Source organism: Ricinus communis, chromosome 3 (genome assembly GCF_019578655.1).
Source record: "Ricinus communis isolate WT05 ecotype wild-type chromosome 3, ASM1957865v1, whole genome shotgun sequence".
NCBI classification, from domain to species: domain Eukaryota; kingdom Viridiplantae; phylum Streptophyta; class Magnoliopsida; order Malpighiales; family Euphorbiaceae; genus Ricinus; species Ricinus communis.
In genome coordinates, this window is record NC_063258.1 from 29,399,224 (window position 1) to 29,412,427 (window position 13,204).

Consider the following 13,204-nt stretch of genomic DNA (forward strand, 5'->3'; position numbering starts at 1 on the left):
TATTACTTATAATTAAATTTACTGTGATGGGACTGTAAATAAATAGAGTCTGTAATTTTCCTGCAACTTGCATTGATTGGAAATGATAACCTAGTGCAATACAAGAAAAGCTGACAAAAAATAATAGTGCCTGCCTGCCTAAGTGCTAAAAAATAAAAATGATCCTGTACTTTAGTTATACTTTTCTGCTATTTCTATATATGCATCAGCAATTGCCACTTGAGTTTAATAGCAGCCGCAAAATTATTCATATAGAAAAAACAATATGCTTGGGAATGGGGTAGTGGGAATTCTAGCAGAGTCTTCAAACAAGTGGGAAAGGAGGGCACCTCTAACCCCAACTAATTGTGCTACACTTCTTCTTCATGGTAGAAACAAAGCTGGAGTATCTCGCATTATAGTTCAGCCATCACCAAAGCGCATATATCATGATGCACTCTACCAACAAGCTGGCTGTGAAATATCAGATGACTTATCAGAATGTGGCCTTATATTGGGCATCAAAAAACCAAAGGTGTTTGTCCAATTAAGCTTCTATTTTCTTTGTTAATTATGCTCAAGCTGGACGTAAACTTCTAACCAAATTCTTGGAGGCCACTCTTTTATTCTATTCTATGCTTCATTTCAACATTTCGATAGTGATATATTTGATGGATTTTGTTTCTTGTAGCTGGAAATGATTTTGCCTGATAGAGCTTATGCCTTCTTCTCACATACCCATAAAGCTCAGCAAGAAAACATGCTCTTGTTAGATGAGGTAGTATATATAACTAACAAACTGACTCTTGATGAGAATTAAATTTCTGTGTATCCGTTGCTTAACAGCTCTTAATGTGTGGTTTGCAGATCCTAGCTAAAAGGGTGTCTCTGTTTGATTATGAGCTTGTTGATGGAGAGCAGAGGAAACGATTGATTGCTTTTGGAAAATTTGCAGGTGAAGCTGCAATGGTTGACTTGATGAGTGGGTTAGGGAAAAGTATGATCTATCACCTAAACCTTCTTTTTTTCTTTTGCTTACAACATTTGCTTCAGTACTACTAGATGAACATATTCAGATGTTTTTTATTCTTTACCTTCTTAATTTGTTGTAATTTTTTCAGGGTACTTAAATCTTGGATATTCGACACCTTTCCTCTCGCTCGGTGCAGCTTACATGTATACTAGTGTGGCAGCTGCTAAGGCTGCTGTCATTTCTGTGGGCGAAGAAATAGCAGCAAATGGACTGCCACCTGGAATCTGTCCTCTTGTCTTTGTATTTACTGGCTCTGGAAATGGTACTGCGTATAAATCTTTGACAGTTGAAATTGGGAAGAAGAAGAGAAGAACATGAAACATAAAAGTTTATAATACAGAAAATAAATACAAAAGCACATAAGTTTTCCCTTCTCTTTTCTTCTTCTTAATTTTTTTTCCTTACACATTCTTTTACATCTCCTTTTCCCTTACTCATACTACATCTAACATAATGTCTATCTGTTTTCCCTTAAAATAAGGAGTTCCAATCCTGTTTAACTAAAACAATTTAAAAAGCCGAAATATCTCTTACAAAAATCTCATATCTCTGCCAAAAACTATGCAGCTTACGCCTTTTGTTGGCTATCCATAATGCTTTCTGTCTATTTGACAAAGACCATTTCATCCTTTGGAAGGAAATTGCAGAAAGTAGTTCTGAAAACTTTTTTTTTTGTCAGTCTTGTGCGACCATTGACATAAATTTGAATAGCACTGGAAATTCCATTGCATATACAAATTAATTGCGCAGGGTTTGTTTAACCAATTTTATATCAATTTTCTTCTTCAGCTTCTGTTGCTGCACAGGAAATATTTAAGCTACTTCCTCATGCCTTCGTTGATCCAAGCAGGTGTCCAGAACTGCTTGCTGGGAAGGATATGGTATAGTTATGCAATAATTCACTGATTGTTTCTCTGTGTCAATGTCTTGCTGAAAACCATATAAAATCACAGCTTAGACATTCTTGCATATTACATCATGGTTATTGGTATCAGGAGAATATGAACTGCATCTTTGATGCAATTTATCTTTCAATTTCGTTGTCATAAAATGGTATGGTAATGATTGGAGTTCTGTTCGCCTATAGCCGGCAGCTTCATCAGGGAGAGTCTTCCAAGTATACGGTTGTGTTGTCACCTGTAAAGACATGGTCGAACACAAAGATACTACCAAAGAATTTGATAAGGTATAGGTTTCAGTTACATGATTAATATATCTGCAAGGATCTTTTTCTTTTCCTCTTTGAGAAAGTAATACTTCCTGCTCATGGAGAATCTATTAATCGATCCAAACCACTTCTGAAAGACCTTTTAGATTTATTGTGTTCTTTAATCGTTCAAGTTCATGCATTATCTACACTTTTGCCTAACCTTCCTACATCTGAAAGGTTTGAAGTGATTTGATTTGTCAAACTTTCCTCTGTTTTCCCAATTTCAGGCTGATTATTATGCAAACCCGGAGCACTACAAACCTATTTTCCATGAGAAAATAGCTCCTTATGCATCTGTGATTAGTAAGTTAGATATATCGCTCTTGATGCATTTTTTTTTCCTTCAAACTTTCTTCCAATGGAAAGTCATAATATATCTTCAACTTTCTCATAGTCAATTGCATTTATTGGGAGAAAAGATTTCCCCGTTTATTAAGCACTCGCCAACTTCGCGATCTCGCAAGTAAAGGATGCCCACTTACTGCAATTACTGATTTAACTTGTGACATGGAAGGCTCAATAGAGATTCTCAACCAGACCACCACAATCGACACACCTTTTTTCAGGTATTTCTAGTGGTAGATTCAAGTTAAATTTTCAAATGCGTCATATGCAGCTGTCTAGCTTGTTGTTCTTTATATCTCTAAAAAATGCTTCTCAATTTTTTTTAAACAAGCACAATATCTCTCAAAGATACTTATCTGTATTTGGTCGTTCGGGCAAGCATCGTTTCAGGTATGATCCCCTAAATGATTCATACCATCATGACATAGAGGGCAGTGGATTGATATGTTCAGTTGTTGACAATCTTCCAACAGAGTTTCCAAAAGAGGTGAATAGCTTCTTTCTACCAGTTTCTGTATAACATACCCACAAATATTAATTTAAATGTTAATTCTGACATTTGATATGCTATTCAATTGTAAGGCTTGCCAACATTTTGGAGCCTTACTATCCCAATTCATTGGCACTTTGGCCTCTACAGCAGACATTGCCAAATTACCTGCACACCTGAGGAGAGCTTGCATAGCACATGAAGGAGCGCTTACTCCCTTGTTTGAATATATCAAACAAATGCGAAATACTGACTCAGTGTAGTTTTCTGATTCCTACTTGGACAGAGTCGCATATTGATATAAATCCGTTAATCATTGTTATGTGTCGCTTCTGTAATAATAATAATTAATCATGGCTTGGAACATCTTTTGCCATTTTTGGTACTTCAGATATCCAATTTCATCAAATTTCAAGAAAATCAAGAAATAATTAGACACTATATTTCCACTTAGTTAACACTTATTCATTACACGTAAATTCACAAGATAAAGAGTAGACTACAATGCTAAGATACAAGTGCCTTGCAGGAAAAAAAATTATGATTATAAGCGTCAGACAATAATTCTGGGAGAATGAGCATAACATATGCACGTTTCCAAAGCATCAGTTCCCGTAAGCATATTCAGCTATATGAGATTAGAGGCCCAGAGAGTAAGGAAAACCTGTAGCAGGTAACCAATTCGCACCTGAAATGAAATTTTCAGCAGTATATGGGAGTGCCTCAGATGCACTAGTCATCACCTTGTATCCCTTCCAAGTCACCCTATTTGCAGTGTTAGCTCCTGGTCCTGTATTCTGGTATTCCCTATAGGTCAACGTATCCAGTGCAAAATTTCCATCCCACTCGAACCACCCAGCTGGATTAATAATATCACTTATCTGAGTCTGCATTACGACAGTCCTCGAGTACAACTTCCATGGTCTGCCTAAATAACTTTGGAAACTGTCTTTCACAGCTTCCAAATCCTGAGTTGCTCCTATCCTGCATTTTTGGATAACTATGCCTGTGTTCTGATTAGGATCGTCACGGCCTTGGGCGGTGACCATATTTTTTTGGCTTGGATTGGGGCGGCGGGCATGTAAGTCGCAGTTTTGGAGCACTACTGCTGCATTTCCGAATATGAAATCTACAGTCCCAATAACAACACAGCTAACATAGAATTGGCGAAGTGTATGTACATAAAGGGTATCCTGGAATGCTATCATGCTGCATCTATAAAATGCTGATAGGTCCGCGCTCACGCGCTATGCAACAGCTTGTTCCATTGATGGTCCAGCACTGTTTTGAAAGGTAATGTCTCTTGCCAAGAACCCCTGCCCATTAACAGCTGCAATGGATACAGACAGTAATATTACACGAACTCACATTTTAATTTTCTTGGCAAGAAAAATAAGAAACATATTATAACCTATCATTATATACTTGAATGCAAAATATTAAAGCAAAGCCCATATACGGTCAAATTAAGCTACTATATTTTGTCCAAATAATGAACTGTCACGAAAGTGGAAGCCTACAACACACTTATTTATATCCATATATAAACGGAAACTACTTACCAACGGTGGCAGAATTAAATGTGGTGCTGCCACCAACCACACTTCTACTACCAGTAATGATGGTGGTCGTACTCCCATCACCCACAAACATAAGGTTAGTCTTGCTCGACGGGATGTCCACATTCTCTCTATAAACCCCTGCTTTAATCCTTATAACATATCTTGTGCTACTCCTTGACGGCGCAGCTGCAACCGCCTCCGACACAGTCCGGTAGTTACCACTTCCGTCAGCTGCCACAACAACATTAGGAGTCACAGTTGTAGCTTGCAATAGCCTACGGTCCCCAGCCGACAACCATCCAGGCCATTCTATTCCATTCTCCTCCTTAAGCTTCCTTTCTGCTGCTGACGATGATGTTAATTCTTGCTCCTTAGCCATATCGGTGTCCGTCATGTTCTTGATCATGGCTAAGGCATTGCTGCACAGACGGTGCCCATGCCTTTCATCACTCAAAAAGAATTGACGGACCTAGAAATATAATAAACATCAGAATATATGAGTCAAAAATTGGGAACATAACGTATACCGTTCCTTTTCTTTTTTTCTTTCTTTCTAATAATATAAAAGTACTGGAAACAAAAACATAAATGAACCTCTTTATCTGCTTTGGAATGGGAGAAACCGTCAAGGCAACTTTCCAGATTAGTCATTGCAGCACTCACCAGTATCTTGAGCTCATCAGCATGTTCTGATATGGCTTTTTTCAACGACGGATATTCTTTGAGTACCTGCACAACATTTCTAATCTCATTTACAGCTTCAGTTAGCATTTCTAAACAATCTTTGAAGGCAGTATTTTCCCGCTTAGAGTAGCCCCTCCGGCTAAAAGTTAGTGTCTTGATTTTCTGATAAGTTTGCCCGATTGAAGACTCAGTTACATTCAGTGACAAATGTATAACATCCTTTGTGCTTTTTATCTTGCTTGTAACATCAACTGGCAGAGCTGAGATCTCCGAGAAGCATAGGTCAGGATACAATGTGGAACTGCAGGAGGATTTGACAACGGCATGAGCTGCTTCATGAACATTGTTGACAGTGTTGGCTGCACTCCTTCTCGAGGCTAAACCTGCAACAACCCCAACTATGGCTGCGACTAGAAGGACAGATGCAAAAAGACTCAAGAAGAGCCTTCTCTTGATTTTGTTCTTGTTCTTGGTTGTGGTAATATCATTGCTCGAGTTCGCCATTGGAGGAAAGCTTTCCTTCATGTGTCGGTGCTGGATGCTTACAAAGGGAATAGAGATATAGTTGTGGATAACATGGTATTAAACATGTGACATCTTTTATAGGGTTCATGACATGAATTCCAATTCTGAAGCTATAATCGTATTTGGCATTTTGTGTTACGTGGGGAAAATGCATTCAATTATGTCAAACAAAGAATCAATATTTTGAAGGCATGATGCCATTTATGAAAGACAATAACAGGTTTGGCATGACAATACTGCATATAAACGGGCATGAATTCTAAACTACTGAATCAATAGTTCAACGGTTGATCTAAGCGCTGGAAAGGTTGCAAAAGGTTTCTGTATTTTCCAATGAGATGGGACTTCTGCTTGTTATTCTTATGCAGAAGAATCTAGCGCATATTTGGGTCTTAACTTTATTGGACTAATAATGTGGCACTAATTGCCAAATTGGCTTCAATGGAGGAAAGAGTTTCCTTCATCTGTCGGTGTTGGATGCTTACAAAGGGAAGAAAGGTATAGTGGATAAATAACATGGTATTTAACATGTGGACATATTTCGATTTGTGAGGCTATAATTGTTGTGGTCTAATTATCTGAAAAATCTTAAACTATCCAGTTTTTTTAACAATTTCATGTTCTTGTTTCAGATTTATCACATAAATGCCTAAATTTTAATTTTCTTTTTTAAAAAAAATATCGTCAGTCACTGCAAAATTAAAAAATGCGGTAATTATTGCTCATGTGTCATTTTTCCGAAAATGAATTTCTCAGCAGCATACGGCGGTGCCTCGGATAAACTGATTATCACCTTGTATTGTATCCCTTCCAAAGTCAGGTACTCTGATACTCTCTGTCGATCAATGTATGGAGTGCAGAACTTCCATTCCACTCGTACCACCCAACTGGATTAATAATATCAACTATTTCGATCTGACATTGTAATGGTCCTCAAATATTTCTCAGTGGTCTGCCTAAATAATTTGAAAATTTGTATTTCTCAGCTTCCAATTCTGAAGTTGCTTCTATCCTGCATTTTTGTATAACACAATGCCTGTATTCTCATTAACGTCATCACGACCTTGTGCTGCAATCATATTTTTCTATATTTCATTGGGCTTGGGGGCATTGTAAGTCACAGTTTCGGAGCATTACTGCTGCATTTCCAGACAGTGTTAATCACAATGCAACAGCTTGAACCTAATTTGATGCTCCAGCACTGTTTTGAAAGGTTATATCTTTGTCCAAGAAACCATCCCCATTATCCGCTGCAATGAATACAGATAATGATATATTGGGGATGTGAAATAAAATGTTTTTTAAAATACTAAACATATATTTAGCAAATCTAATATTCTTGGAGGTGCTAAAATAAAACTGTCAAAATAAAATTAGCCAAAGATTAAAGAAAAAACTAATGTAGTATTAAATAATTAAGTATCAAAAATTTGGAAGACAAAAATGGAATTGAAATTATCTGTATATGTACAAATACTTATCAACAGTTGCAGAATTGTGTTTGGTGCTGCCATCAACCACATTCCTACTCGCAGTGATGATGGTGATTTTACTCCCATAACTCCACAAACATAAGTTAGTCTTGCTTGATGGAATATCCATATTTTCTCTAAGTTCCTGCTTTAATCCTTATAATGTATCTTGCAAACTCATCGATAGCGCAACCGCCATGGCCTCTAACACAGTTCGCAATAGAGATCTCACTAAATGCTCTTGCTACTTGAAACAAGTCTTAATAAATATGTGTTACTAGTCTAATTATTTAGTATATAAATATTACTCATTTATTAATTTGGTGCATAATCAGTGACATACCTAGACTAAGCAAAGAATTTTTCCTAAACTTTAGCCTACTAATGTATCATAAGTTGCGAAAGGCTGTTTAATAATAGTGGCACGGGCGTTTTAAGGCGGGGGGACTATAGCGGTGTTGACACTTCCTGCATAGAATCTTGTATAATCATGCTTTGGCGGGTGCAGCAGAAGTGATTTTAGACAAAAGGAGGAAGGGAATCTATCCTCTTGGTTTAGGAACTGCTATCAAGGCTGAAGTATTTTCTCAAAAAACAACCATTAGAATGTTATTTTGACATTTTATACGCTACTACTTCCGACAATTAACAGGCTGTTTATTGTAGTTTAGGTTTCCCAAAATTTTGCAGCCGTACTATTTATCCCGATATCTTGGCAGTTTAACATCCATAGCAGATATAAAATTACCTGCACACCTGAGGATAACAGCCCTTACTTCCCTTGTGTGAATATGTAAATGCAAATTCTGACTCATTAACCATTCATATTCCCACTTAGACACGGCAAATTTGGTACAAATCTCTGCTTTTTGTCCGTCTGATGACAGTTCTTAATCTCGGCTTGAAATGTCTTTTGTGCAAGTCCAATTCAACAAATGTAAAAAAGATTAAAAAAAAAAGAACTTTTGATTTTACTAATCAAATTTTTCTTGGTCATTTCTTATTCATTACTCATAACTTCACAAGGTAGAAAATGAATTACATGCCAGCAAGAACTTATATGAGGGCATACTGTAGACGTTCCCAGAGAATCAGTTCACATAAGCATATTCGACTAAGAAATTATAGACCAAGAGAGAATGGAAAGCCAGTAGAAGATAACCAATTACCCCCTGAAATGAAATTTCCAGCAGTATATGGGAGTGCCTCAGATGCACTAGTCATCACCTTGTATCCCATCCAAGTCACCCTATTTGCAGTGTTAGCTCCTGGTCCTGTATTCTGATATTCTCTATAGGTCAATGTATCCAGTGCAAAAGTTCCATCCCACATAAACCACCCAGCTGGATGAATGATATCACTTATCTGAGACTGCATTATGACAGTCCTCGAATACAGCTTCCATGGTCTGCCTAAATAACTCTGGAAACTGTTTTTTGCAGCTTCTAAATCCTGAGTTGCTCCTATCCTGCATTTTTGGATAACTATGCCTGTATTCTGATTAGGGTCTTCGCGTCCTTGTGCGGTGACCATGTTCCTTTGTCCTGGATTGGGGCGGCGAGCATGTATGTCGCAGTTTTGGAACACAACGGCTGCATTTCCGAATATGAAATCCACAGTGCCAATAACAATGCAGCTGACATAGAATTGGCGAAGTCTATGAACATAAAGGGTGTCTTGAAATGCTATCATGTCACATCTATAAAATGCTGATAGGTCTGCGCTTACGCGCAATGCAACAGCTTGATGCCCCGATGGTCCAGCAGTGTTTTGAAAGGTTACATCTCTGGCTAAGAACCCGTCCGCATTAACAGCTGCAATGAATACATAAAATGATCTAGTCCTTGTATAACACATCAATTAAATATCATTATCATTTTTTCGAAAGAGAAACTAAGAAAGATTTTCGAGTGCAAACTATAAGGAGTGCCCTAATACGGGAGCCTGTCTAAATGTATGCATTACTGTTACTACTATAATGGAACTCATACGTAGCTGCAGGATACTATCCTTTGAGGAAAGCTTTATATATGTTGGGCAGTTAAACATGCAATTAAGTATATTTAAACCAACCTCTGCCAGAAATCGTGTGCTTAAATTTCCATACATCATATCGAGTAATGACAATGACCTATCCATACAGCTGGCCATTAATAAAAAGGACTGAACTGGTCCCCGACTACCAGTCACCACTCTCCAAAACTAGAGGCATCATCTACTTGTACGCATTTGTAATGTTTTTACTGTTTCAATTTTTTACTTTCTTTTGGACAAAGATATTAGTTCCAGTAATGAGTTCTACCTATGCCATCTCTTGTCCTAACAGAACCAACCTTCTCCCATCAAACTATCTTTTCTTTTTTGTAAAGCAATGAGAGAACCAATCTTCTTCCATCAAACTACCTTTTCTTTTAGTAAAGTAAGAATATGTCCTGCCTTGTTGACATTGCCATTTTTAGCCCTGAGTGCTTGGGACCAGAGGTGATCAATGTCCGTATGATATTTTATGGTTCGAACTGGGATTCGGTTGATCAAACGGTTAATTAATTTATTTCTCTTTTTTTTTATTTTTAAATTACTCACTAGTTACGCAATTATAATGGTTAACTGAAAAATCAAATCAAAATTAAAACTAGAAATTATTACTTATAGAAATTTTACTGGCTAATTGAAAAATCAAATCGAAATTAAACTAAAAATCGAAAATAAAATTGCTGGATCAGTAATCTTTTTTTTTTTTTTGTTGGTTCTCCATCTTTCTTGGATAAAAGAACCAAGAGTTGAGGAAAAAAATTTAGATAAATATGATTGGCACTTTACTAAGATAATAGGGTTCTATTTATACAACTAAAATCACTTGTCCTTTTAGACCATGGAAAATGTCCTAAATGATTGCTATTATGCTTGATTAGTTAGATTATTGTAGCCAAAATATGTATGCATATTAACATTAAGCAATTCATTATAGTCAAATATGGTACGGCATTTGTATGAAGTAATCAACTATCATATTTATAATTGGAAGATGAAATTGACTGAAATTATATCTTTATATATATATATATATATAACGAAAACTTACCAACAGTTGCAGAATTGAATGTGGTGCTGCCACCGACCACACTTCTACTGCCAGTAATGATGGTGGTCGTCCTCCCATCACCCACAAACATAAGGTTAGTCTTGCTTGATGGAATGTCCACATTCTCCCTATAAACCCCCGCTTTAATCCTTATAATGTATCTCGTACTGCTCCTTGACGGCGCAGCCGCCACTGCCTCCGACACAGTCCGGTAATTTCCACTCCCATCAGCTGCCACAACAACATTAGGAGTCAAAGTTGTAGCCTGCAATAGCCTACGATCGCCAGCCGGCAACCATTCAGGCCATTCTATTCCGTTCTCCTCTTTAAGCCTCCTTTCTGATGACGGTGATGATGATAACGCTTGCTCGTTAGCCATATCTGTGTCTGTCATGGTCTTGATCATGGCTAAGGCATTGCCACACAGGCGGTGCACATGCCTTTCATCGCCTAGAAAGAATTCACGAACCTAATAACACAAGAAACAGAGTATGAAAATGGGAACATAATTATTTATGCGATATCTTTTCATCTAAGATAAACAAAAATAGAAATGAACCTTTTCGTCTGCTCTGTCATGAGAGAAACCATCAAGACAAGTTTCTTGATTAGTCATTGCAGCACTTATCAGTATCTTGAGCTCATCAGCGTGTTCGGAGATAGAGTTTTTCAGAGATGGATATTCTTTGAGGAGCTGCACAACCTTTCTAATCTCATCCACAGTTTCACTCAACGTTTGTAGACAATCTTTCAGGGCAGTAACTTCACGGGGGGTGTAGCTCCTCCTAGCTAAAGTAAGTCCTTGGATTTTCAGGTAAGTTTGGTAGACAGAAGACTCGGTTACATTCAGTGACAAAATGATCACATCCTTTGTGGTCTTTATCGTGCTTGTAGCATCAGCTGGTAGTGCAGAGATTGTTGAGAAGCATAGGTCTGGATACAATGTGGAACTGCAGGATGATTTGACAATGGCATGAGCTGCTTCATGTCCATTGTTGATGGTGCCAACTGAACTCTTTCTCGAAGCTACACTAGCAACAATGCCAATTACGGTTGCAACAAGAAGAACAGATGCAAAAAGACCCAAGAAAAGCCGTTTCTTGTTCTTGTTTTTGAAAATGGTAATACCATTGTTGGAGTTTGCAATCGGAGAAAACATTTCTTTCATTTGTTGCTGATATTTCTGTCGGTGCTGATATCTTTAAAGGGAAAAGAAACAGTGGATGTTATGTTATTGAATTCTGACATCTCTGTACAATTATTGGTAGAGTGGATATCAAGATATTTTCACTAATTATCGACATATATATAATAAGAAAAAGAATAGTGTAAAACATTTAATAACACATCCAGCGACTAAATTGAGACATACTTCGATTGAGATTTGGATATCAGATGCTATGAAAACTTTTTAATGATTTCTCATAAGGAAACATATAATGGTCCCTTCTTTTTCTAGTTCCTCAACTAATCAAGCATGTCGCCAGATTAAAGTTTAGGACAAATTGGCTTTACTATTACTAGACACTTGGCAAGCCACTCCTGGCCCATGCTTAATCAACTGCCATATTGACTTGTTCGGACAAAAGTAAAATTCTAAATATTATTTCAACATGTTCTTTTACTTGTTTTTGTTTATTGATATCTTACAATTTAATTTATATAATTTCAAATTTAAATGTCTTGAATTGTAGACCGTTTATAATGTTAGGATGTAAGATATCATGTGAGTCTCATGAGAATCACAAATGTTCAAGCTTAGCTAAATTAGTTTAAATAATTTGAACGATCCATGCTACTCTTGTGACCATCTTGGTTTTGTATCATGTTAGGTATTTCAGCCACTATGACTTATTTAATACTACCAATTTAGTTCTGCTACTGCACAAGTATTAATAATCTTTTAATATAAATTTTTAGTTTAAAATATCTTATTTTGATTATAAATATATTATATTATAAGAAAATAATTGTATTTAGTTATTATTTTATTTTAATAAGTATTTAATATTGTCATTTATTTTAAAAAATTTAAAATTTAATGATTATAAAAATAAAAATAAAAAATAAAATAGATACATAGTAAATTAATAGCAGTATATAATCACTAATTCTTTTATTATATTTAGCTATTATTTTATTTTAATAAGTACTTAATAATATCATTTTATTTTATTAGTATTTAATATTATGATAAATTATTATATAACCACATCAAAGTCACATATATTTTTATTAAAATTCTACATAATTTGATTTTATAAAATATTGTCAAGTGGAGTCTCGTGGGAAAACTTGGCATACTTTACATGTATATTATAGATTATAGATTAGCCTTTCAAAGCACTCACATACTTAGTCCAATGGCAAGTATATATATCAATTTGAGCAAGATTTCAATTTCGAGTCTCTGAAATAAATAATGTGTTATGATATTATTAAAGTGTTTGAGTTAAATAAGATGTCTATCATTATGTCAATAAAAAGATTTCTTTTATGTAAATAGAGTTTTATCTTTGTAACTCCTTACACCTATAAATAGGTGTTACAATCAATCGAATGACATACACATGTATATATACACACATAGAAAAATTACTCTCTCTTCCTTCTTTATTGTTTTTGTTCTTATTCTTTATTTTACAACATTCTTTATTTTTGTTCTTTATTTTACAATATGTTATCAGCACGATTGCTTCTACAATATTCAAACACGATCTCGTTCTACAATATTATTTGTGATTTCTACCTAATTTGGATAGTTTGTGATTTGCTACAACCTAGCAAAGATGAAAAAGAATAATGATTTGAACAAACAAGAT

At 35.9% G+C, this 13,204-nt stretch overlaps 3 protein-coding genes across 4 annotated transcripts; 1 reads left to right on the forward strand and 2 right to left on the reverse strand.

Moving 5' to 3' along the window:
- The first annotated feature begins 203 nt into the window (after positions 1-203).
- Positions 204-3,442, forward strand: LOC8259025 (alpha-aminoadipic semialdehyde synthase). Of its 2 annotated transcripts, none has more exons than XR_007215268.1 (10): positions 204-514; positions 671-757; positions 847-976; positions 1,101-1,274; positions 1,802-1,893; positions 2,100-2,198; positions 2,450-2,525; positions 2,617-2,788; positions 2,947-3,054; positions 3,150-3,291. XR_007215268.1 is itself a non-coding variant. In XM_002516143.4 (10 exons), exons 1-10 carry the CDS (start codon positions 266-268, stop codon positions 3,318-3,320), a joined length of 1,347 nt encoding a protein of 448 aa, XP_002516189.1. In that variant the 5' UTR covers positions 206-265; the 3' UTR covers positions 3,321-3,442. The 2 variants fall into 2 exon arrangements, 1 of the variants encoding a protein (XP_002516189.1); XM_002516143.4 differs by having other exon boundaries at positions 206-514; positions 2,958-3,054; positions 3,150-3,442.
- A 35-nt stretch (positions 3,443-3,477) lies between these two features.
- LOC107260723 (pectinesterase) lies at positions 3,478-6,280 on the reverse strand. The gene is given in 3 exon segments (XM_015717498.3): positions 3,478-4,387; positions 4,620-5,088; positions 5,214-6,280. Coding segments are annotated over 3 exon segments (1,776 nt in total). The 5' UTR covers positions 5,829-6,280; the 3' UTR covers positions 3,478-3,695.
- A 1,967-nt stretch (positions 6,281-8,247) lies between these two features.
- Positions 8,248-11,690, reverse strand: LOC8259022 (pectinesterase). The gene is made up of 3 exons (XM_002516140.4): positions 10,942-11,690; positions 10,383-10,851; positions 8,248-9,114 (listed from the first exon to the last, which is right to left on the reverse strand). The coding sequence occupies exons 1-3, from the start codon at positions 11,548-11,550 to the stop codon at positions 8,423-8,425; spliced, it is 1,770 nt and encodes a 589-aa protein (XP_002516186.1). The 5' UTR covers positions 11,551-11,690; the 3' UTR covers positions 8,248-8,422.
- Between the last annotated feature and the right edge of the window lie 1,514 nt (positions 11,691-13,204).